Source organism: Chelonia mydas, chromosome 3, assembly GCF_015237465.2.
Source record: "Chelonia mydas isolate rCheMyd1 chromosome 3, rCheMyd1.pri.v2, whole genome shotgun sequence".
Classification (NCBI taxonomy): domain Eukaryota; kingdom Metazoa; phylum Chordata; order Testudines; family Cheloniidae; genus Chelonia; species Chelonia mydas.
The window spans coordinates 163764705-163791246 of NC_057851.1; the positions used below are offsets into that span (position 1 = coordinate 163764705).

General features: G+C 43.3%; 1 protein-coding gene across 4 annotated transcripts in view; it reads right to left on the reverse strand.

Annotated features, from left to right (window-relative positions):
- Positions 1-1121: 1121 nt before the first annotated feature.
- Positions 1122-26542, reverse strand: part of UTP25 (UTP25 small subunit processor component) — a 39700-nt gene continuing 14279 nt past the window's right edge. The window contains exons 7-13 of one of the 4 annotated variants that reach the window (XM_043543712.1): positions 25646-25865; positions 23732-23934; positions 22242-22424; positions 20694-20806; positions 19958-20203; positions 16458-16626; positions 1122-6228 (exon numbers count right to left, since the gene is read on the reverse strand). In XM_043543712.1, coding sequence (XP_043399647.1) covers positions 6154-6228; positions 16458-16626; positions 19958-20203; positions 20694-20806; positions 22242-22424; positions 23732-23934; positions 25646-25865 — 1209 coding nt within the window. In that variant the 3' untranslated portion in view covers positions 1122-6153. Of the gene's footprint in view, positions 6229-7252; positions 16627-16668; positions 17452-19957; positions 20204-20693; positions 20807-22241; positions 22425-23731; positions 23935-25645; positions 25866-26542 lie in introns of those variants that run through there. The other 3 variants (XM_043543713.1, XM_007058024.4, XM_037895780.2) reach the window with 3 other exon arrangements.

Below are 26542 nucleotides of genomic sequence, written 5' to 3' on the forward strand. Positions count from 1 at the left end.
TATTCAATACTGTGATTGGAATAAGAGTATGTCAAACACCTGTTAATGAGCTGCAGCATATTGACTCTTTAAAGGAGCAACAAACTTAATGATGTCCGAGAGCGTTCCAGGAGAAGACGCTACAGAGGGAGACAGTTTGGGGAAAATTTGGGTGTTGGGGGTCACGCAGCAAAAAGTAACTGGGTGGTGGAAGCTAGGGTTGATCTTTATGCAGATTGCTGGTGTCAGGCCTGTGAGCCACAGCAGCATAGTATTGAAGGCACCCAGAGTTACAGGACAGGTGGTAACGCAACCCTTTACTGGTCTGGTCTGAATCCCAGTGTCCCACGAGACTTCTTATATTTTTGTAGTGTTAGGGTGTGGAAGTGTGGTTACGTGCATGTATGTATGTCTGAGCACCCATAAAGTCCACATATGGAAGGCACCACAAAGAATATAAACAGGCATAAACAAGTATATCCCCAGGTGTAAACAGTCCTAAATATTGCCCCTCGGAATTATTCATTAGACAAAGTTCTGTGTTCTGTTAAAGTCCTGAGAGAACTGAAATTGTCAGTTATAATTTCTGGTAAATAAGAGTTGTCAAACTTTTATCAAGAGTGTTTTGTTAAAGCTTGTATTCTAATATCTCTGTTGTGGGGGAGGGTGGAAAGGGAAAGCCCCACAAAATAAGAGAACTCTGAGGAGGCGGCTTTATGATTGGCTGAGGTTGTGGTTTTTATATTAGGGGCATGAGCCATGTAGGGATTTAGATATTGCAATGTTAAGCATCATGGCACCTGATTTTTAGAGGCCTAGAAAATCACACGAAAAATATTGCGATTTCCAAAGCTGGATCTAGGTGCCTAGGCTCCCTACACAATGAATGGGGAGAGGCAGGAGCCTTAGAATGCGATCCACAAAACCTAGCACACTAGCTGAGGAGCCACGTAAGCTAGCAAATGGGAGATGCTGACCAGAGGGGTGTGTGCTATGCCCTGCCCCTCTCACAGAGATAGGCACCTAAGTCCAGGCTCCAGGGAGGCGTCTCACTCTGCTATTTAAATGTTCACAGTTGTGGAAAATTATGGCAGGGTGCCAGTCAGGAGGATCAGACAATAATTATTCAACAACAGTAGATGTTGAGATTCAAAAACTAAAGATTTATAACTGTTCAAACACAAATTGTCAACATCACATGCCAAAATGTACAAAGTAAATGTCCTTAAAACAAACTCTAAGGTCTCAAGCAGCATTTTTCTTACTTTGCCTATCTGTAGATTTCTATTATCAGTGGAAATACTTTTTCATCAATCTGTGTGTGTACAGTGAAATCGACATTTACTGGTAAAAATCTAATCTTTCCAAGCCTATATTTACTTGATGTTGACATATAACAAAAGGCATCTTCTTGTGTCGCTCTGGAACACATAAATATGTTTGCTGTATAGTTATCAGTTTGAAATTCACACGGAATATGATAGAAGCATGGAGCAGAACATTGAGATAATCCTGCAAATTACAATAGTGCAATAGTTGCTGTTCAGGAGGTTTTCACTCAAGCATTGCAATTGCACAGTCAACCGCACCATATGCGATACCCACCGAACGAGAGAACAAGCTAAACATAGCTAAACCCAATGGTAAAAAAAAGCCCTCTAAATCATCTGTCGAATATTTTCTAAATGCCTACTGGACATGGCCCATGATTTCTGAAGAGCCATATTTTCTATGCCATTCCGAAAGGGGGAAAAAAAAAAAAAGACGAGTTTCTAAATTCTAGCTGCCAATTAAAGGGAGAGAGTCGGAGAGAAAGGAATGTTAGAATTACTGCAGTAACAGCCACATATGTTAAACTTTCCACTGCATCCTTCATTTCCACAGATGACAACTAGAAATCTGTTTTACCTTTATTATGGTAAAATTATCATCAGCTAATCCTGTGTTTTAATTTGAGCATTCTGGGCATTTGAATGGTTGGACTGGACGTATTCCAGGACTGTGAGGAGTTGGAAATCCTAATGTACATCAGTTGTGGTTGTCTGTGCATAAACTGTCATTGACTTCAGTGGGACCAGGATTTCTCCACATGTGACTAAATTGATGGTAAGTAGCCACAGTTCGAAAGTTTGGACTCAAAATTATAGCAGATTATATTAACATGCTGGTAATCAGATTAGAGGTCATTGACAAATTCCTTAGCCACTTAAAAAGTAACAAACAAACAAACAAAAATCCAACTGGTGTCTGGGGAGGGAGCTAATGGGAAATTGTATTGATTAATCCAAATTCTTACTTAGACTATTACTGACTACAGAGCCAGGTAAAACTGTTAATAAATCAACTGTTTCACTGATATTCTGGGTGTGTAATATTACACACCCAGAATATTTTTGACAGGGTGGATTGGTATTAGCTTCAAAAGGTAAGCAATCCCAAACTTTTCAATCTCTTTTCATATTAGAGTTTTTCCAGGGTTCTGATCATTCTCTTCACACTTCTCTCAACACATTCTTTTTGAGCTGTGGTGACCAGAACTGCACCCAGTGTTTTACATGAAGCCCTACCAATAACTTAAAGGTATTATAATATTTTCCATACTGTTCTCTATCTTGTTCCTTGTGCATTCTAACACATTTGCTTTTTTGACCACAGCTACAAACTGAGAGCAGGTCTTCACTGAGCTATCCAGTCTCTTTCCTGAGTTGACAGAGTTAATTCAGAATGCTGTAAGGTGTAGGAGTAGTTTAAATTTTCCCCTCCAATGTGCATTGCTTTGTATTTATAGAACATGCAATCTAATTTGCTGTCATACTACCTATGACCCTAGCTTATTTAGGTTCCTCTGAAGTTCCTCACAGTCCTTTCTGGACTAAACAGCTTTGCCACCCCTTTGCTACCCCGCCCTTTCCAGATCATTAATAAATATATTAAACATGAGATCTGCACTGAAACTTGGGGCATCACACAGTTAACCTTGTTATTATGAAAACTTACCAGTTATTGCTAACTTTGGTTCCTGTCTCTTAGCCAGTTTTCACTGTATCACACTACTTTGCATCTCATCCCATGACTGCAGAGTTTCTTTAGTAGCCTCTTGTGAGTGATCTTTTCAAAGGCCTTTTGAAAGTCTAAATAAATTAGAGAGACAAGGTGGGTGAGGCAATATAATTTATTGGACCAACTTCACCTAAAGAAGAGCTCTGGGTAGGTCGAAAACTTGTCTCTTGGTCCGATAAAAGATATCACTTCACCCACCTTGTCTCTCTAATATCCCGGGGCCCACAGGGCTACACCACCACTAAAACTATGTCAACCAGTTCTCATTTATCCACGGCTTTACTGGTATGTTCAACATGAGTTACATCTTGCTGACATAATTAATAGCTATAGTATCTATTTAAAACTGTGACTCAGTTCCTTTCTTGATTAAAAATATCTTTCGTCCGTTCAGCTAAAGTCAAATGTTCTTGGTTTCTTTGTTAACCTATTAATTAAATGAAGATAAGGTCTTTCTATATCCACCACCACCTACAAGTAAATGACATGGAGAGAACTGCCTAGTACATTGTAATATTATGGTACAGCAACAATTATTCAATTTTAGCCCATGGGACTACTGTCATATGGATGTAAATGTAGAGTAAACTACTGAAGTTACAGAATTCTGACAATATTCAGTTTTAAAAGACGGTGGTGTTATTCCAGATTTATACCAGTGTAACTGACAATAATTTGGCCCAAATTTTAGTATCCATGTACAGTAGATAAGACTTTGGTGCGTGTTTACTGTTTCATCTGAAAGACTAGGGGCCAACCTGTATTCTCTGTTACAGTGTCACGTTTATGCCTCCAATTGCTCCCAGGTTAATGTCCTGTTTCTGTCCCATGTGTTGTTCTTTCCCTGCCCTTTATCTCATTCCCTGACATTTGCTCTACTAAAGATTCCTGGATTCCTTTTACGTGAATCAAATCTTCACTATTTTCCCAGGTCTCTCAATGCTATAACCACTTTAACATTTCCTCTCTAGTTTTCTGGTTCAAATTCAGCAGTAATCAAATCCATCAGCTGTTAATCACCTCTATAAAAGGAGTTAGTGGTCTCAGTCCAATTCCTGGACAGCTGTCCACATCACAGATACCTAACTCAGTTGAAACTAATGGGCCATTTCTATATAGGCCTTTAAAACACCCATCACTGTAGTAATTGCCTTTTTCTTTCTGGCTCAACACAGTGGACAAAGATTTAAAGGGCAAGGGGACTATGCTCTCACCCAACTTATGGCTGAGGCATATTAGTGACACAGGGTGAGAATCACACTACGGTAATATAAATAATCAATTCTGTGGTGCACCAGTATTTATTATAGATCTACGGGTATGTCTATACTGCAATATAAGCCTGGACTCAGACTCAGACCCTAAACCAGCTTCTGTCTACAGATCTCCAGGACTCAGGCTCAGACCCAGGGTCCTAGATCCCCAAGGGGGTGGAGGGTCCAAACCCATGTCCAGCTGAGACCCAGGGTTCAAGCCCTATCATTCTGCTGTACGGATGCAGCCACACCAGAGACAGGGCTTGGGAATCCGCTAACACTCTCCATCAAACCCATGGGCCGGTGTTTTGTCCTCTCCTCCCCACAAGTCGCCAATTGACTCCCAGAGAACGAAGGTAACCCCCTTTATTAAAGAGAAGCTCAGCTTTTAACCCTTGTATTTTATCGTGACTGCTGAGCAGCAAACGCAGTGACCCTTCTGTTGCATTGGCAATGGCCACCGCCCAGAAGTCCTTTGCCAAGAGCACTGCTTCCTTGTTGCAGGAGCATAGCCAGATTTGGTGACTCTATGGTGTGAAGCGAGCAAAACATTCCATTTTAGTAAGAGTGCCATGAATGACAATGCCCAACAGCAAATAGCAAAGAAGCTGGCAGAGTTGGAAATTTACTGGACCAGTGACCAGCGCAGGGAGCAGATTAAGCAGCTCAAGACTGAGTACCACAAAGCCAGGGACCAGAAGACCACCTCTGCAAACTTGCCATCATCCTTCCTGTTTTATGAGGACTTTGACCAGGGGCTGGATACTGCGCCTAGCATGGAACCAACAGTGTGCACAACAACCTGGTCAGGTGGGAGAGTGCCCTGCTGTCCCCAGAATCTAGCATGCGAATGGACAGGAGCCAGCAGCAGGGGCCCGATGTGGCCACCAAAATGACTCTGGTGATGAAACCATTCCCGAGGAGACTTTGTTGCAAGTGTAGCTGCAGCACATCTTTGAGTTGTACTAGGAGGAACTTTTCGAGGTCCCCCCAGAGGAGCGGCCCACCGCGGAACTGGCAGCAGGAACAGAAGAGGCAGAAATCACCCTAGAACCGGTAAGTTTCTGGCTCCATTTTTGTGTTTATTAATATACTATGGGAGAGATTTCCAGTTTATGAACCAATGTAAAGGTTATTACAGGCCTCGGATAGCAGTGTGTACCCGTGAATGGCGGACTGCATGCCAGCACCTTGGCATCTACCCAACCATATGGAATTCAAAATGGAGATGGGGAAGTTCAAGCAGTGAAACAAGCTTCGACAGAAAAGCACAAATTTTTGCTAGGACAGGTAAGTTTGTTAGAAATAAGAACCCTATATTGCCTTCCCTGCAAGCACACTGCTCTGAACCAATCCAATGGTGTAACAAACCCCCTGCAAACAGTAAACTGTAGCAAGGGGAGGCTGACATGTAGTCCTTTTACAGCTGTAGACTATTTCAGTTCAATGTAGTCCACATGGTCCACAGCGGATGAAATCATGTGTCTGAAATACATCTGGGAGTTTGAATGAAGTCCAGAAACTGGGGGTGTGGGGCAGGTAAGGGGGATGCCGGTGGAGATTCGTGTGTTTGCAGGCAGTCATAACAGGCTATATCAGAAGCAGTGGGGAGGGACCAACCCATGCAGGCACTAACACAGCATCCTATTGATTCCATCATGAAGTTTGACCCAATCTCGGGTGCCGATAGCTGCAAAATTTTCCTGTAGCAGAAACTCCAGATAGGTAGGCACATTTTGGGGAAGGGCGTATTTTTCCAGGGCCACCTCGGTAGCTGACCAGCCCACTCCACTCACAGATGTGCCATTCACTCACCACACGTCTGAATACTTCTGTGCCATACATGGCTGGCTTCCCGTCAGCAGCTTGGCATAAAACCTCTCTGCCACTCGGGAACCACAAGAACGGTTACGCCCTCCAAAATGCGGAATGCCTGCAATGATAGAGGTTTATTTAGAACGCGGTCACAACCGCCCTCTCGCAAAGCCCAAATTGGTCTGCGGTATTAGAAAAAAAGCAGTTGTGATTTGTAAATTACCATTCTGTGTGCATGTCCCTCACTGCAATTAACCCAGCCGTGTTGAGGGAGCTTCTGTGATCTGAAGCTTCCCTTTAACAGTCTACTGAAATACAGTTGTACAAAGTAACATTTTGTGTCCTTGAAATTCCAAAAGGAGTTCTTCTGTGCTCACGCACTGAGACAAACAACCTTCTGCGTGTTGTCCTCTCCCAAGCCTACTGACCTCTACAGACCACAGTACCGCGACAGATAACTGACATAGCAGTAGGAGCCTGGGTCACCATACCATCATGAACCAGCCCAAAAGGAAACGTTTCCATGACAGACTTATGGTTGACATTCTGGACAGGGCCAACAAGCCAGTCCAAATACCAAAGAGAGGGGCAATTACAGCAAGTGGAAAGGCTCAGGCTGGCTGCACAGCTTGAGGGCAGGATTTCAGTGCAGAAGCAGACACTTGCTTAGCAGTTCCCGGAAGAGGAATAGCTGTTAAGGGAGGAAAATAGAACTGTTTGAACAGCTGCTTTTTCTAATGGCCACAGGACTGAAGGCTCCTGCTGTGCACACCCCGTGGCTTGAGTCCCCGCCCCGGTACAATGTACTGCAGATAGGAACAGGTTTGACTGGGTGGGCCAGGCAATCAAGCCCTATCAGCACATGGACAGGCCAATGTACCCCACACAGTCCCCCATGCTGAAGCCTTCCCCTAAGGATGCCTTCACCCCTCTGCCCTGGCACCCAGTGAGCAGCAAATGTGTAAGGAGGGGAAAGAAGAACAGGGCACCAAGGGACCTGCCATAGTAGGAGGTTTTCTGTCTTGCAAATTGTTTCACTGTTTGCGCCTGTTCGTGCACTTTGTGCATGGTTTTGTAAAAGGTTTTGGTGTGCTAATGGCAGCTGGCCTGCCCAGCAATGGTTTAATATTGTGCTTTTCTAATAAATGTTCAAAAATGAAGTTTATTTTATGAAGAAATTCTATTATCACTGCAACACAATGTGTATTCCAAACAACAAAGAAACACATGACAAGGGACAACTTTGAAGCTGTATGCAAACACCACTTGTCAATACAGAATCTACATCCAGTTCTGCCCCCTGCCTTATGTCATAAGTGGTGATGTCACCCATAAGTACAATGCATGGCAATCAAACCCCCACCTCCCAACCTAATGTACTGTAAGCATTGCATAAGCACGTTCATAGAGGTACTAGTCTCCCACTTCCATGTAAATCCATGATGTGGGAGCATCCTAATTTCTGTTGCCTGGGTGCATACAGGTGCAGCTGCGACAGGTGCACTTTCTGGCTGAGAGTACTGGTTCAGCAATCCATTGCTGTCATGGGTCCATGGAGGGGGGAAAAATGGCTTCCCTTTGGCGTCACAAAGATCGGGAACAGCACAACAAGCCACAGCACTGATAACACCAGTCGATTTCAATCCGTCAAACACACATTCAACCACCATTCTACACCTGCTGAGAATGCAGTTAAACCTTCTTTTGCCAGGTCCTCTGAGATCAGGGCATGGTTTTATAAGCCCAGGCAAAAGGGGGGAAGCAGGGCCCCCCAAAATAACAGTGAAGGCAGTAACTCCATTTATGACATTGTTATTTGGTGGGAATAGTGACCCAATTGGCAGAAAACCCTGGCATCATGAAACTTTCCAGTGCAGCCCACGTTGATGTTCATAAATCAGCCTCCGTGGCCCACAAGGGCCCGCAGTACCCTTTCCGGTTTATGTACTCGTGCTCCTTGAGGAGGAAAAAAAAAAAAAAAAAAAAATCTATGCGTGCATAAGCTCCATCAATGGCTCCAACACCTTTTGGAAACCCCATTCTCTCAGAGCCAGCAATTCCTTCAGGAATATCTTTTATGCCCCACACCTGGGATAAACCACACGCCTGACTGCCTCAGTAACCTCCACCACCACTCTGGCGTTGAAAAGTCAACTGTGGGTAAACTGGTTGGCAACAAACCCGGAGAAGTGTGGCGCAGCCAGCTTCCAAACAGCTATAGCAACCCACTTCTGGACCAGCATGGCCACCCTCATGTGTGTATTTCTACACTGGAGGCCTGGGGCAAGCTGCTCACCAAGCTTCAGAAATGTAGCTTTCCTCATGTGAAAGTTCTGGACCCACTGCTGGTCATCCCAGGTCTGTAAGAGGACGTGGTTGCACCAGCCTGTGCCTATGGCCCTGCTCTGGAAGCATCGGTCTATGCATGGGGCATCAGCATCTATACCAAGTGTCATGAGCAGCAGCAGCCAGTTCAAGTCTGCCACGTCTGTGTCCTCCTCCGTCATTAGCTCTCTCAGGAGCCTTTGGTGAGTCAGAAACCACTGCCGGAATGTGGAAACTTGGCCCATTTCTTGAAACAGGATTGAAAGCACAACCAAGAGAAGTTCTTCAAAAGGCAGCTGCTCCATGTTGTTGGCTTTGGTTGCTGGAAGGATGCAGAACAAAATGACAGCTTGGCGGCATGCTTTGATGGACTGATCAAACTTGCCATGATGGGGGGTGGGGAAGGAGGGGGCGGACAGACAGTCAAGTTTTCCCACACTACGCCACAAACAAAGGGCTAGAGCAGCCCCATTTTGGGAGGGTGCTAGGAAGTATGGGGATACAGTTGGTTGTACTCAAACCTGTGTAGGGCAGTGTGGCTGCTGAAGCCTGGGTTCAAAAATCCTCATCCTAGGGTCAGCAAACAGTGCAGATGCTCAAGCCCTGGACTCTCAAACCCAAGGTTTACTGACTAGAGTTCCACTAACTCTGGGCTTACATTACAGCGTACACATACCCTAAAAGGCTTGGGCTGGCTTTAAGCCACCCTTGTGCCCTCTCAGTCCTGGGCTGTTCCAGGGATTAGGGGCTGAAGAAGCTCTGCAGACAGCCATGGGAGCCTGCCTGAATTACAGTAGCCTCTTTCCAGGCAGCACTAAGATCTATGGGGAGGCCCAATCTCCACAGTGCTGTAAGCCGAGATTCCCACCCCAACACACCCTTCCATTGCAGCCCCACTACTCCCACTCCACCATGGCCTGTGAGTAGGTCCTCTAAATAAAGCCCTACGGCTGTCTCCACAATACCTGTGCTGGAGGAAGTCTTGTCTAGACAGATATGGAGCTTAGTGTCCCTTTGCACCACTCCAGTTCTTTAACCCCATATAAAGGGGGCTGGAGTGGAGGTGAGGATCACACCCATCACGGGGATAAGCTTTCACTGCAGCAGACTGCACTGTATGCTCTGTCTCTAAGGCTGCCTTGCAAATGCTTATATACCTTTTTAACTGTCTCAGTCCTCATCCTTTCACTTTAAGATATGCTTTTCAAAATGGAGGCATTGAAGCTTTCTGAATAATCCTGCTGCAAATTAAAGCATTCCAGCAGACATGCTTGGCTACCAGGTCCAAACAAAACAACCCTAGGTTTGAGACCACAACAGCATAACGAACATAAGGCTTAGAAATCCTGACAATGGGTTTCACTAAGTGTAAAATAATTGTTAATTGCATGGTTATTAACAAGGAGGCTTTAGTTTTATCTCACATGGATTGCTCTAAATCTTCCAATCAGCATTACAAAATTTTAGTAGTCTGTCCTCAGGAGTCAGTTTCCCCATCTCTGTGCAAGGACTGTGCCTATATCAGAACCCACATCTATTCAGACTCCATCATAAGCCCGGCCTCTCATCCTACACATAACTTTTTCAAAAATGCATTGTTGCTTTTTTTGTATATCCTTAAACAGGAGCAACAGTAAAGCATAATGAACCTATTGTCCTGATTAAGTTTTACTAGTGAAATAGGATCCAGTACTATACTGCTCATTGATTGGAAGAACAATATTCCTATATAAAGATATATCTTTAAACATAATTTCTACAGGTTATTACAATTTTTAGGACTTAGAGGGTGACAGGAGATCCTGAAAAGGAATTAACATCTTATCAGTGTTTATTTCTACCCTTGAGTTAGAATTCCCCAAAGCTAGCCAACTAATGCAAACCATCAGCACTACCGCATTAACAGCTGGCGTCAGGGAATCCCACTGCCTGGTGCCAGACAATTAACTCTCTCGTGTTGTGTCAGGATTCTTTCATTAAGAATAAAAAAAAAAAACCCTGAAGAATTCATTTTCACTACTCAGAGCAGCTCCTGGAGCCAAGAGGATTTTAAAAAAAACAGTACCACAGCCATGATTCTGAGTGACTGTCTCTGGAACCAATGACCACAGATCTTTGTCTTCTCAAGACAAGAGAGGTCAAAACAGTTGCATGTTTGTCAGATGGCTTGACTGGAGAATGCTTTTCCATGCTAAGATGATGTGTAATCAAATCTTTAAACCATTCTGAAAACTAAAATATCACGCTCAGTGTCATACGTTCATATTCTATTTGATGTCAGCACTCTAGTGTATTTCAATTCATTAACCAATGTGTATATACACAAAAGACAGAAAACCTAGATGCGCACATACAGCCAGATTCTTAACCGTGTCACAGCAGAGTTACAGTAAGTAGCTGAGATCAGAAATTGGCCCGTGGATTCTTATTTCCTTTGGGTTTCAGAAGTCACCTCTCCCCGTCTTGTGGAGCAGGTTGCATGACATTATAGATTTTTAAATTGCTTATTGTAGTCTGAACAATTCCCATATTGAGTGTTGGCATTAGAATCATAGAATATCAGGGTTGGAAGGAACCTCAGGAGGTCATCTAGTCCAACCCCCTGCTCAAAGCAGGACCAATCCCCAACTAAATCATCCCAGCCAGGGCTTTGTCAAGCCTGACCTTAAAAATATCTAAGGAAGGAGATTCCACCACCTCCCTAGGTAATGCATTCCAGTGTTTCACCACCCTCCTAGTGAAAAAGTTTTTCCTAATATCCAACTTAAACCTCCCCCACTGCAACTTGAGACCATTACTCCTTGTTCTGTCATCAGCTACCACTGAGAATAGTCTAGATCCATCCTCTTTGGAACCCCCTTTCAAGTAGGTGAAAGCCGCTATCAAATCCCCCCTCATTCTTCTCTTCCGCAGACTAAACAATCCCCGTTCCCTCAGCCTCTCCTCATAACTCATGTGTTCCAGTCCCCTAATCATTTTTATTGCCCTCCGCTGGACTCTTTCCAATTTTTCTACATCCTTCTTGTAGTGTGGGGCCCAAAACTGGACACAGTACTCCAGATGAGGCCTCACCAATGTCGAATAGAGGGGAATGATCACGTCCCTCGATCTGCTGGCAATGCCCCTACATATATATCCCAAAATGTCATTGGCCTTCTTGTTAACAAGGGCACACTGTTGACTCATATCCAGCTTCTCGTCCACTGTAATCCCTAGGTCCTTTTCTGCAGAACTGCTGCCTAGCCATTCGGTCCCTAGTCTGTAGCGGTGCATGGGATTCTTCCGTCCTAAGTGCAGGACTCTGCACTTGTCCTTGTTGAACCTCATCAGATTTCTTTTGGCCCAATCCTCTGATTTGTCTAGGTCCCTCTGTATCCTATCCCTACCCTCCAGCGTATCTACCTCTCCTCCCAGTTTAGTGTCATCTGCAAACTTGCTGAGGGTGCAATCCACGCCATCCTCCAGATCATTAATGAAGATATTGAACAAAACCGGCCTGAGGATTGACCCTTAGGGAACTCCACTTGATACTGGCTGCCAACTGTACATGGAGCCATTGATCACTACCCGTGGAGCCCGACAATCTAGCTAACTTTCTATCCACCTTATAGTCCATTCATCCAGCCCATACTTCTTTAACTTGCTGGCAAGAATACTGTGGGAGACCGTGTCAAAAGCTTTACTAAAGTCAAGGAACAACACGTCCACTGCTTTCCCCTCATCCACAGAGCCAGTTATCTCGTCATAGAAGGCAATTAGATTAGTCAGGCATGACTTGCCCTTGGTGAATCCATGCTGACTGTTCCTGATCACTTTCCTCTCCTCTAAGTGCTTCAGAATTGATTCCTTGAGGACCTGCTCCATGATTTTTCCAGGGACTGAGGTGAGGCTGACTGGCCTGTAGTTCCCTGGATCCTCCTCCTTCCCTTTTTTAAAGATGGGCACTACATTAATGTATTTGCATCCATGTTGGGCCAAATTATCTTCTCAGCTTCACTCATACAACGGTAACTCACTGCATTTGGGGCTACTACTGAACACTCACGTAACTGTAAACCCACTGAAAATCACTGACATCTCTGTTCACAAGCCACCAATGCGATGTTGAAAATCAGTGAGATTTCACTGGAGTAGCTGAGTACAGAATGTGCCCCTCCATTCAAATACCATACATTGGTACTGAAACAAACAGACATGATGTAGACTGCACTGGATGGGGTGCCATCCATTCTAGCAGATGTAAGCCTTTAAGTACCAATGCTGCTCTATTCTGCATTAGCGTTAGACTAAGGGTGGAATTTACAGATGTGCTCACTAGCATTGGGCTATTTCTGCTCCTACTGAAGTTAATAGGAGTTTTACTATCAACTTCAGACGGAGCAGAGTTAGGTCAATGCTGAGTGCTTTAGAAAAATCCCACCCGTGTGCTTTGCAAGGCTAGTCCCAAATCAAGCTTTTAACAGCTGTCAGGTGTAAGTCAACCCATTTATCCATTAAATTTTAAAAAATAAGAATAGATTAGAATTTATAGTCAGCAAAACGATCTCTGAAGATGCAGCATTTGCGTGCGTCTATGTTCTGATTTGCAACAATTGGCAGCCCTGAGTAGCCTTTCTAAAGAGTGTTTTCCTTTGAATAAAGAAAAAAATGTGGCATTAATATAAAAGACTTTGGGATAAACAAAAATTAGGGCCCCCACTCTGCTCCTACTGAGGTCAATAGGACCTTTGTCATTGACTTTAATGGGAGTAAGAGCAGGCCCTTTCATAGTTAAGATTCTAGCCAAATAACCTCTCTTTTTTAAACTGCAGCTAGCAGAGCTAGCTTTATCTCCCTAAGTAGTTATCCTACTTTAGCTTTCTCAGAGGTCAGCTATTCTCTGTGATAAGCATATCCGGTGGAAAGGAAAAACACTTAATCCTCATTTATCTGTCTGCTTTTATGACCCTGACCAGAATACACCTCCATCAAGTCCAGAAAACATAGGAAAAAAGGAGCAATGCCACAGGGCAAAGATTTGTCATGTGTCAGCTGTTCAAAAGGAAAAAGAACTTGGCCTTTAGTGGCATTCGACTCCTGAGCTAAAGGGCAGAGATGTATAAACAATAACCAGTTAGAGTCTGAGCCCCAAAGGTGTTCAGGTGCCCGAGTCCCATTTTAGGAATCACTGTGATCCACAAAACTCCTGCTTGGCTGCCACCTAACCTTGTAGGCACCTACAGTCACTTGACACCGAAGTTTTTGCTTCTGGGCATGCACACCACTACCTCACTCCAGGTGCCTGGGTCCTGCCTTAGCCCCAGAGCGATTCACAAACCAGGGAAGATAGGTGTTTGGTCACCTACAGTCGCATGCAGGGCCTAACTCAGTCGGTATGCTGAGAGGCTGCCGACTGGATTGGGCCCTGCAAGCGAGTTCAAAACAAAACGGTCAGGGTGGGAGAGGGAAGAGGTGGAGCCCCCTTATAACCTTTAGCCTAGTGGAGGATGAGGAAAAACCCTCAGTTTGTCCCCCCCGAGGGAGGGGGGATTGAAACAGGGATCTATCAATGATCAGGTGAGGCTCTAATCACTAGGCTACAGAGTCACTCATGCTTTTACTGGCCCAATTATTCAGTTACTGAATTAAAGTGGAACTTTGAACAGGAGAGATTAGGATATTCTGCTGTGGTGTTCCCTCATAGCCCAGTGGTTGGGGCACTCACCTGTGCAGTTCCATTTAAATCCCTTCTCCCTGTCATGAGGAGGGGGGACTTGAACCAGGATTCCCAGATCCTGGGTGAGTGTACCCTAACCACTAGGCTAAAGGTTCTAAGGGATTACCTTTGCCCCCGAATGTTTTGTGTGAACTTGCCTGAGAGGCCCAATGCAGCCTCTGAGCATATCTATCAATTGGGCCCAACATGTGACTTAGGCATCTGAAAGCCTTTCTTCCCCCAGCTTCATCAATCTCAAGCAGAGCTAGGTGCCTATCTCTGTGTGAGGGGCAGGGCTTATCACACACCCCTCTGGTCTGCATCTCCCATTGGCTAGCTTAAGCAGTGCGCTGCCTTAGCATATCAATTTAAGGCACCTCTCTCCTCCCTTCATTGTAAATGGAGCCTAGGCACCCAGCTCAGGCTTTGTGGATTGCAGCATCTTCTAGGTGCCTAAAAGTCAGGCTCCACAGTGCTCAGCATTGCAACTGGGCCTTAGTGCCTCACTAAAATAGAAAGCAAACAGCTGTATAGACTTACGCTTCTAAAGGGCTGAACTGACAGCTCATACTGACAATAGCAACAGATGATCACCTCAGATAAACACCTGACAATATTATAATAATATGATATGGGATTATGATATGGGAACAGGCTGAAATTATGCAGTGTTACCACAATATGTACTTGTTTACCGGAGTTAAATTTTCCCGGTTTATATACACACACTAACCACTATTTTGAGAGCAGATAGCAAAACATTATATATTAGCCTGTAGGAACTCAGTTTAATCAAGGATCAGGGAAAGGAGAGGAATTCCTTAAACTTTATTACAGCATGGACCACACCTTAGATAGCTTGAAGGCATTTCCCTTCCCACCTTGGATCACACAGACCACCAGTCCCTTCATCCACAATCAGATAATGTCCCTATGGCAACTGCAATTGCTTATATGGAAAAGTAAACATTAGGAAAGTATTTGATATATTTTTGGCTTCTTTTCATGACACAATTCCTGTAAACAAGGAGAGGCAGCACAGCTCTCCATAGATGAGGGCTTTGGACCACAAACCATGGAATGAGATCGCTGACTTTGAGGTATTCAGAAACTCATGAAGGGCACGTCTACACAGCAAAGAAAAACCTGCAGCTGGCCCATGCCAGCTGCCAAGGGCACATGGGCTTGGGCTGCAGGGCTGTTTCATTGCTGGGTAGACTTCCAGGCTCAGGCTGGAAGGGTCCCAGACTCAGGGTCCAGCCTGAGACTGAAGTTCACCCAGCAATGAAACAGCCCCACAGCCTGAGTCAGCTGGCATGGGCCAGCTCCGGGTTTCTCTTTGCTGTGTAGACATACTCCAAGTAATTTTGCAAACTGTCTATGAAGAGTTTGGATTGGTTTTCAGCAGTCTATACCTGTGCTTTGGTGATCTTGTAACTAGGTGTGCACACTGGGGATCTACACACATAAGGGAAGTGTGCAGAAAAGCACAATGGTGTGCATTTAGCTTTGAAAGTATAGCGTTAATAAAACTTAAACACTGGGACTGAAATTAGCATTGTAAGGATGGAATGTGGTGAAATTTTGACCATTTAATCAGTCCAAGTGAAGATCCATTAACTCCTACCCCAAATTGTTCTCAAAGGGCCAATTCAAGGTGTTTTCAGCTACTCACTCAATGACTTGCTTGGGTTACAGAGGCCCCCCCCGCCCTTTCTAATGGCTCTGCCTATGCCCTGCCCTCAACTGAGGGGCAATGTGGGGTGTAAGGAGTGCAGAATGCCTTGCATGAACACACTCAACATCTGGAAGAATTTCCCCCGAACGAGACAGCGGAAAGTTGCGTTTGATGAAGGAACATAGGGAGCTTCTGATGACGGAGAATGGGGGAAAGGGAGTGCCATCGTCTAATGACAAGGCATTTTTCACCCCACAACTATTTACTAAACATTTTCCAGGATGCAGACAGAGCACAGGGGGTAAGTTAGCCAAGAAAGTCGAGTTTTTTTTAAGCTTGTGCACTTACACAAAAGCAGCAGCACACATGCTTTGCTTAAATGGCACCTTTCACTTCCCTCTTTGGCTTGAGTATTTAAATATACAAACTAACCCTGTAAAACAAGATCCAACAAAATATTTTTGATACATCTTCTCCTCCCCCAAACACTTATTTAAAAAACAGCATCACTGTGCATGTTAGACAGAAAGATCCAAGTCCATACAACAAGAGTCCCGGTCCATGACTTTGTTCATTCATTTTCTCCAGTAACAAAAAGGTGCACGTTTTTCTTAGACTGCAGCATCTGAGCAGCACGATCTACACCTACCACAGCAGCCAACTTCTGAGCATCATACTTTGAATAGAGAACAGTACAAGTCCAAGTAGCTTCCTCTCCACTGGCTGTGGCCGTCAGCATATTACAAACCTCGCTGTAGAAATGGGGGTAGGTCGGTAACTCATAGAAAATGAGGTTTCTGATGCCCCTTATTAGGTATCTAAATTAGAGAAAAATACCATTGTCACAATCTTGTATTCTGCAATCTGATTTCAGAAACTCTTTATTTACACTGTCCATTTATGAAAGTTACATAGTAAATTAAGGACTCAATCCTGTGAGGCTCTGAGCTCTCCCAGTTCCCTGACTTCAATTGGAGTTAAGCGCACTCAGCCTCTTCCATGACTGAGCTCTGCGAGTCCAGTGCTACATCCACTGATGGCTGGGAGTCTTGCCATTGACTTAAACAGAAACAGAATTTAGAGCTTAATCCCGCTAGGTATTGGGCACCTCCTGAAAAGTGCTGAGCACCATCAACTCCCACTGAACTCAAACTTTTTGGATTTAATCCTAATACAGTAAAACTTGGTCAAATTAAGGCCCTGGTCCTGCAAAGGGATTCACGTGGGTAGTGTGCCCCAGCGGTGTCCAAATTAAACCAGTGCAATTCAATGGGGTTGTACAAATCCACTCATACAGATCCCTTTTCTGGCTATGAGCTTAAATTTAGATAATAAGGTTTTTTTTGGCTCTATCCCCTCCCCCCCTCCACCCGACATACATCACTGAAATAAAATCCAAATCCCCTTTAGCAATACATTAGGAATTACCAGAGGAGTAGAATGTAGACTAGTTTAAGTGTCTGATCGCTTAAAATGCTTTTACGACATCCAAGGATGTAACAACAGCCAAAAGACTGTTGGAATCTTGGAACAATCTTACGTATGTGCTAGTCAGAACAAAAACTGGTTCAGAATCGGGATTTCCGTTCCACAGAAAATTCCAACATTTCAGAAAAAGATCTGTTCTCAGTCAGAACGAATAACTGAAATATCATGCAAAAAGAAAATTAAAACTGATTCCGAATCATCAAAATGTTTTATTTTGACCAATGTTATGCATTTTTACTTTTTTCCATTGAAAATTTCATCAAAATTTATATCAAATGTTGCACAGGAAAGTTTAGACTAAACAGCATTTTCAAACAGAAAACTATTCCATCAAAAAAACCTGATCAGCTGTAGTCAGGAAAAAGCACATTTTCTGAATGGCCTTGATTTGTCACTTACACATCTGGACTTTTTCCCCCCCTTCTTTAAAATCCAGCATTAACTTAGTTTTAATGCTTTTTCCTAGACTATTGTGGAGAGGAAGGGAGAAGAAATCAACTACAGAAATACCCAAATGTATATATTAAAACCTGAAGAGAGACCCCCTGGGAAGCTGTCACACTACCAGCCTAAGCACTCTACGTGCTGCAAGAGTCACTATATGGTTTACTGCACCAAAGAGAGGACTTGAGAACCGGAAACTCTAGAGTTCTAAACCTGGCTTTGCTATAATTTCCTTCAGGAGGGCCTTGGGCAAGTCCTTTAACCTCCCTGCCTCAGTTTCCCAAATGTGCAAAATGTTAATATTGTTATCTCTCTGCCACATAGGGAACTTATGGAGAATGAGTGAATAGTTGTAAAGCACTTGAAAGATGCAGGGCCAAATTCGACCTTGATGTAAGTCTATGTCAACTCTGACCCTGTTCACTTTGGCCCCTAAAATGCTAAGTATCACCATTTCAAGAATGTTACTTAGAATATGGGTTTAAAACAGAAAAGCTATATTCTAAAGGGGCAAAAAGGCTAGAGTTGGGGGGAGGGGAGAGAAAGAGAATGCTCAAACCAACAACAAAAAACCCAACACACTCTGCTGGATGATCTGCACTTAGGATGGAAGAATCCAATGCACCGCTACAGACTAGGGACCGAATGGCTAGGCAGCAGTTCTGCGGAAAAGGACCTAGGGGTGACAGTGGACGAGAAGCTGGATATGAGTCAGCAGTGTGCCCTTGTTGCCAAGAAGGCCAATGGCATTTTGGGATGTATAAGTAGGGGCATAGCGAGCAGATCGAGGGACGTGATCGTTCCCCTCTATTCGACACTGGTGAGACCTCATCTGGAGTACTGTGTCCAGTTTTGGGCCCCACGCTACAAGAAGGATGTGGATAAATTGGAGAGAGTCCAGCGAAGGGCAACAAAAATGATTAGGGGTCTAGAGCACATGACTTATGAGGAGAGGCTGAGGGAGCTGGGATTGTTTAGTCTGCAGAAGAGAAGAATGAGGGGGGATTTGATAGCTGCTTTCAACTACCTGAAAGGGGGTTCCAAAGAGGATGGCTCTAGACTGTTCTCAATGGTAGAAGATGACAGAACGAGGAGTAATGGTCTCAAGTTGCAATGGGGGAGGTTTAGATTGGATATTAGGAAAAACTTTTTCACTAAGAGGGTGGTGAAACACTGGAATGCGTTACCTAGGGAGGTGGTAGAATCTCCTTCCTTAGAGGTTTTTAAGGTCAGGCTTGACAAAGCCCTGGCTGGGATGATTTAACTGGGAATTGGTCCTGCTTCGAGCAGGGGGTTGGACTAGATGACCTTCTGGGGTCCCTTCCAACCCTGATATTCTATGATTCTATGATCTGTATTACTGAAAATAGCAAGACCCTTATACTCAGATGATGGATGTTGAAGAGATGGCTCTGCGATACTATAAAATTCAAAGGATACAGGATGTGTGTGTTTCAGGTCAATTTATGGGCACAAAGCTTATGTTTTCACTGCCTTTTTTTAAGATGAGATTTTCAAGCTAGTCTACATCCTGCTGTACAGAGACTGGGAGATTCATGTGGGGACATTCTTCTTGAGGCAATGCTGGGAGCACTGAGCAGCTGTAGGTGCTCTTCTGAATGTAATTTAGCAGAGACCCTGACCCTGACTTGTGCTCAATAAGGATCCTATAAACTTTTACGCAAGGTCAGTTTCATCAGCCTCTGGGCTCCTAGCAGAATCCTACTTTTGTAATTTCGGGTTGCCTTACTAAATTCCACAGTTTCAAGTAGAAACCTTACTATGGGCCCTCTAAAAACTCTCTTAGTAGTGCTGCTGTCACGGAACAAACTCCATGTTCCTTTCCAGAAAGGAATTATCCCAACACAGATGCAGACTGTGATGACTATGAGGACAATTCTGGATGGTGCTGTGTTCCTGCAGATGTCAGTGGGGAGTTGGGTGCATTTACCAACTCCCAACATTGAACCCTATATAGTATTTAATGTATTATTAAATATTTAAGGGAATACTTGCCATTTTTGTTTGTGTTAATATTTCATGAGTCTTCTACTTCAATCTAAGAAGGATTCTCCAAACAGGTTACACTGGTTCATGAACCAGACCACCACCACCCATCCATTACTGCTAGGCTGAGGCTAGCATATCCCAAGGGCAAGACTTTGCCTTCAGATTTCCATATGTGCATCTCAAAGCAGAATCTGGCCCATGACTTACCTTTTGTAAAAGTGGAAGCGTTCAGTGAAAATTAAGAACTGCTTCTCTCCCTTGAGGAAGAACTGTCTTGCTCTGGAGATACCAGATCTTTTGGTGTATTCACAGATATGTGTAAAATTCAGCTCTTCCTTCTTGAAGTAATTTCGAAGACGCACATAGTCGAAATACGATGGAATGTAAATGAGTGTATGTGACATGATTGCATCACGATACTCAGGCAAAACTTTGTCAATGAAGAACTGAAACCTGGGTTAAGAAAATGCACATGAATATTATCCTGAGTCAATACCCATCTTTCCAATATGTAAATGAGCTTTCTTAAGAATGGGGGAGAGAAACCTTACCAAAAAACCCCAAAAAAGAACACCAACCCCCTCCTCGCCACATAACCCCCAAACGTTATTATTCTGTGTCACAGTCAAAAAAAACTCTTTAAACTGACCAAAGGTTTCCAGACTTGAGAAGGGCTAAATACAAAGGTACATCAGTGTAAGGGTTCTGTGATGTTGTTTATAATATTTACAAAGAAAAATGCAGGAAGCGAGGACTAGGGGAGAGAAAAGTACCAGTGCATTTATTTGACTGCAGTGTCTAACCCGCATCTCATGAGCAATAAGAGCACACATAACTATTCACTATTTCATTATTTTTAGGTACACCTGCCCTGTGGGCCCTAGAGTGCACTATACTGGACTAGGCACTGGGGCATAGCAGAATGGTTTGGGCGACAGATTACCTTGCATCTATTACAGAAATAGAACTTTCAGCTTCCAGCCTTCGGAAGACATGAGGAAGCTGTACCACAACATGGCTAATGGAGCCAATCGAGGGTACGTTCCTTACAGCTACCTGCAGAGGGTAAGTCAAACAGTTAGAGAAGCAGTGAAACATAAATGGTGTTTAAAAAGCCTTCACATTCTAATCAGTTTTCAGTTGATGACATACTCCTTCAGGCAACAAACGAGGCTGTTTTCAACAAGTCAATAGAGAACTACTGGCAGCCCTACTTCCACACAGAATCTGAGTAACTATACATGACATGGCAACTAGGAGGATATGGGAGTGGGAACTAACTCACTGCTTTCTGTATGCCTTTTGCTCGTCTTGGACAATGGTCATTTTCACTTTCCGGTTCTCATGGATTAGTACAATGCTATAGTGTTTGGCTTGCAAGCAAGTTAGAGGGAATGTAACATGTAAACAAAAATTCCATTGACCCCCCCCCCCCCCCCAAAAAAAAAAAAAACAAAAACAAAAACAAAAAAAAACAAAAAAAAACCCCACAACCCCTCTATTAATAGTCAGGTTTATAAGATTCGATACAAAACCAATCCCTAAAATTTGACCTGAAACTTTGTCACATCAGGAGTCTCTGTAACGACTGTGTTCGCACAGTGCCTAGCACAATGGGGTCCTTTCTTGGTTGGCTCTTAGGCACTGCCATAATAAACACATTAAATAAAAAAAAAATCTAATAGATCAAATAAAATTGCAATGGAATCTCTGGGTATAAGAATGGTTGCTTAAGGCAATAGTTTGCCACTGAGATAGTTCTTAGTGCAGGCTGCACTGTCCTGTAGATTAAAAACTGACGTGCATTATATGAATTATTGGCACATGCACAAACAATAGGAATTTCTATTGCTGTTTCTTCATGTTGAAGATTAACATGGCATCTTGTCAGAGGGTGGCTGGCCCTTCTAAAGGGAGACTGGTCACAATCCACTGTGATGGCAGCTTATTTGCCTCCACAGTGAAGAAACTGAACTGTCACCTGACTGACAGCCATGTGACTAAACCAGGCCTCCAGGGCCTGGCCTCTCAGGGGACGGTCTGCAGAGTGAAGCTGCAGGATGAGAGAGTCTCCTGCTTTGGTCCATAAGGAAGGGAGTTATGATTGAGCAGAAACCCCGAGCTGCCGGTTTAGTTTTCCTTTTGCAGAGAAGACAAAGAAGGCAGGATCGACCTTGTGTCTTCTCCAGAGGCTCAGAGAACCATCAGAGGCAAGACCTCAGGGATGAGGGGCTGGGCCTAGCTTAAGATGGGGTAGAAGAACTTGTGTTTATTTTGAACTTTATGTTATTTAAACCAAACCCAAAGAAGGGCCACCAGACTCATTAAAGGTGCTTTTTGGAGGGGGCGGTTAGAGTTATTGAGGAATCAAGAGGGGAAACTGAGGTAGGGTGCAGCAAAGTCACCCCTGGCCACAAGAGGACACGTAGGAAGCAGCTGATCCTGATACCTCCAAAATCTAAGATAGTTATTGGCCTGTCCGTGAACTCACCTGGCCTCTGTAATTGAAGCAGTTCTTATTGAAGATAGAGTTAATCTGGGGATCTTGAAGAGCACTAAACAGTAGCGTTTGACGATAATACTTTGACCAGTTATTCAGATTCAGCATGCGCACTCGTGAAAAATCTACACCATGGGACTCCAAAGGAAGGAGGTTGAGGTGGTTCATTAGGTGCTTTAAAGGAAGAGAAACAGATGTATGTGACTTTAGACCACGAATGCACACTTGGCAAGTAAGTTAACTGCACTGCGAAAGTGAGTGGAAATGAACAAGTCAGCCGACAGCATAACAGACTAGCAGCCTCCCAAAACACAGCTTTCTGGATCCTGCTCACTCATCAGATGAATAGAAATTTAATTAGGCCCTGTAAAAAGAAATCTAGTAGGTCATTAGCTCCGCAGATTTTAGAAGCTTAAAGTGAGGTAGATTTCATTTTTGGTATGGTCCCAGCTCCTGATTTCTTCCCCATGTGGGACCAGTTCCAGAAACTCTAGACCTAATCAATAAAGCCCAAGTGGAACCCACATAGCACTTAGTGAGAGTTATGAACACAGATGGTGAACTCATCCCTGTGCAGAGGAGACAGCACCAGGCTTATGTGTCACATCAGTGAATTTCACTCAGAGAAACTTCTGGATTGGCATCAATGAATGCATTTTTGTTAATATTCAGTTTTATGCTTTTTTCCCCCCCTGGGACACATTACTTAAAAAAGACACTCTCCAAGCTCACTTCTGAAAGCACAGTGTTAACGGTGCTTCTTAAATCTCAGGAATTTATACCTGGGCACCTTAGTAGGGTGTTTCAGTCCAGCAGTCTCATGGAAATCTGCTTTGTTTTAATATACTGAACAATGTATTTTTTCCCCGAAAGATACAGAGCTAACATTTTAAGTAATAATTCAAGGAGTGTTTATGAATTACCGAAATTCGGCAACCATCGGGATGCTAACCCGCCCAAGCCAAATTCCAAGGCAGACAGAAAGCAACTTCCTTCCCAAGTTCTACACATAGTTACAATCAGATACAGTATTCTACTTTATTTTCTGACCTGAAATGTTGTCTAGTATTATTGTAAACTGCCATACAGCTGCTATGTTCCCTCCCAGAAGTGAGTGAAGCGATCCCTGTTATCTTCCTCATAGGGCTGTTCCAAGATTTAATCAACACTTAACAGAAATTTGGATAAAATGTGCTACTGAAATGCCAAATATTGAGACATACAGAGTAAAAGTGCTGAGTATTACTGAAATCCAAGGAGTATCATAGGCCTAGCAGACTTCAGCATGCATCTGTCATTCCAGGACAAAATTACTTTTAGCATATGAAAATGTTAGTGAGATGAAACATTATTAAGTGAGGGAAGAGAGAGAGAAAATAAAAATTTGACACAGAGTTTATTGCTAGGGATGAATTACATCACTAGTTAGACATAGCATAGCATGTCAAACAAATAAAGTAATATTGGATGAAAAAACCTACCAGAATATGCTCCCAATTCTGCATCAGGTAAACATCTGCTTGATCAATTATAAGAATTTCTATCGATGAGAGGAAATCAAAATCTCTCTTCTTCTCCCCCTCTGCCCCAATAATGGTCCTCAAGCCAAGGGGAGAGGCAATGATGATATCAGAAGAGTAAAATGGTGCATATAATCGCATGCTCTTTTGAAGAACAGCAACCCCTGTCCAATAAAAACCAAACAGCAGTATTTTCTTAGTATGTTTGACTTTCTGATTACCGTACTTCCTTTCCCCCCACCCCAAAGGGTCATGCAATGAAAAAACCCACAATTCTCTCTCCTTCTCCCCCACCCCCACAGTTTATACCCTTCCCCTTTAAATGTTGTTGTAATCATTATCTTACTCTGTCCAAGGAGGACTGGATGGAGCACCTTTAAAAATATATCAATACCATTCACAGATCCATAGGTTACTAAAACACAACACTCCCCTCCTTCATAAAGGCAGGATGACCCATTCTGCTCTCAATTCCATCACTGCCGGTTTGGAGTAACTTTATGGGCACTGGTTCTACACTAGCATGATATATCAGGCATGCTGGGCTGACCTAGGTACTGTTGCTTTTGTACAAAAATAAAGTGATGAGTTAGTTATCCAGGTCATGACTACACCATTGATGGTATTTGGGCCCACAGCTTTCTGTGCCCGAGTTAGACACTTTGGGTAGAATTCCTGACGTAATGGCAAAACTCCCACTGACTTCAACAGGGCCAGGGTTTTACCTTTTGTATTTTAAAAGCTTCTCACTGGAAATCAAGCCAAAGAAATAAACTACCGAGGGCATAAACACACAAGACAGAGTTGCAATTCAATGTAACAAAAACATTGACAAATATTTTATAAAAATATTAAAAATAATAATGAACTAGTAGAGTTTAAAATGCATTCCCTAATCCATACTAAAAAGGATTTTAGTGCCTAGATAACATGGTGATGAATGGCATCACAATGTTGCTACAAGATGACAGATGACGATTTCCTCTATTCAGATATGCATTTCTTCACAGCAGTAGGTGAATCAGACAGGTTTTTGCATGGGATGGGATATTGGAGAGTGATTTGGCTGGAGAAAGCAGCGTAACACTCAGTAAATCACAGCTATTCACTGGTGATGGGGCAAATGCTTGCATTTCCCATGACATTATCAAACATCTTAAGGCAAATTTATCTCTCAAGGGACAATAATTTTAAGAGCCTCTTCTTATCTGTCTAGGTAAGTTTGAACAACCATCTACTCCTCATGGCATCAAGCCACAAGCTAAATATCTGCATACCACGCTACCAAGCCAGGATGAAGTTTCAATTTATTAAACAGTCTGGACATTTTCTGCTCAGCTAGTATTCATACTCACTGCCCATCCTTTGCATGCATGAAAACTCTGCTGGAAATCATATGCAATACAGTAGAAAATTGCTTTGCTCATTACAGAATTTCTAATTTTCCTCAGGCCATTACTGATTAATAACTTCAGTGCAAACAAACTGCTTTAAAAAAATCAGGAGAAACTATAGTTATTACAGGTGGAAGAGGTCGATTATACCAAGTCCATCCTTTCTCAATTGCAATGTGGATTCCCCCAGCTCCAATAAAAGATGCACTGGGTTTTAAAATTATATTAAACTTGATCTTAACCACGAAGCAGAAAAAGATTTCATAATGTTCCTTTACCAAAAAAAACAAAAAAAACCCCAAACCCCTGACCTGGGATGAAATTTTCAAGAGTACCTAAACTGCATTTTCAAGAGTGATTTAGGCACTTAGGAGCCTAAGTTTAATTGGAAGTCAACAGAAATTAGGCTCCTAAGTCATTTAGGAAAACTGTATCCCTGCTCTTTAATTTTAGAACTAAAATACTCAAATGATTTTATTACCTATCCTGAAATGATCATCGATGTTGCCTGCAAACACAGCTTCATAATCTTCAGGTCTTTTCAGGTTGGGAGGTTTCTCATCTGGATCAGAACCAAACTCCCCTTTGAAGCGCTTTTTGTTACTTACATCTATTTGTTTTTTACGCTCTGACTCAAGGAGGCTGATGAAAATCTGCACCACCCGTAAGGCAGATTCACGGAAGGGCACTACTATCAGCACCTGTATGGACCAACACAATTATAAAAGGATAACTTTCCTTGGTAACGAGGTCTTCTCTAGAGAAGAAGGGAATGCACATCACCCTATGAAGCACAAAAAATACAAAGATGCCTGAATTTTATTTATTATTACACATAGTACCCATTATTGTGCCATCTGGATTAAAGGAAATATAGGTCCCTTGCAAACAAATTCTAAGGTAGAGGGTTATGCCTGAGTGATGAAAGCCTGAACAGATATGATTGGGTCCGGAAGCTGGCTCAGTGAAGTGCTTCAAAATGCACTTCCACTAAAACAGGCCTTAGCTGTTGGCTTCCAAACACCTTATTGCGAGTCAGCTATAAGTGACTCAGCTGGAACAGGAAATGCAATGAGTAAACTTAAGCCCCCTTTTCTGTGAGCAAAGAGGAACCATTGGAAGAGGAACCTGTGAAGTTCTGCTGTACAATGGATGGGGCTAGATGCCCAGGTGCTTACTCTCAACCGTGGTCTGGAGCTCAGCTCTGCAAAGGACACTCTGGTCATTAGCATGCAGGGTATGGACAAGACATGGCCCACTGGCACCAGAGGATTTTCCACTCTGCAGATCCTTCTATTCTCCCCACACAAGCTAGCAAAGCCCCGCACACAGATTATCCAGCCAAATGGCGGGCGTCGCCTCTACACAGTTACTTGGA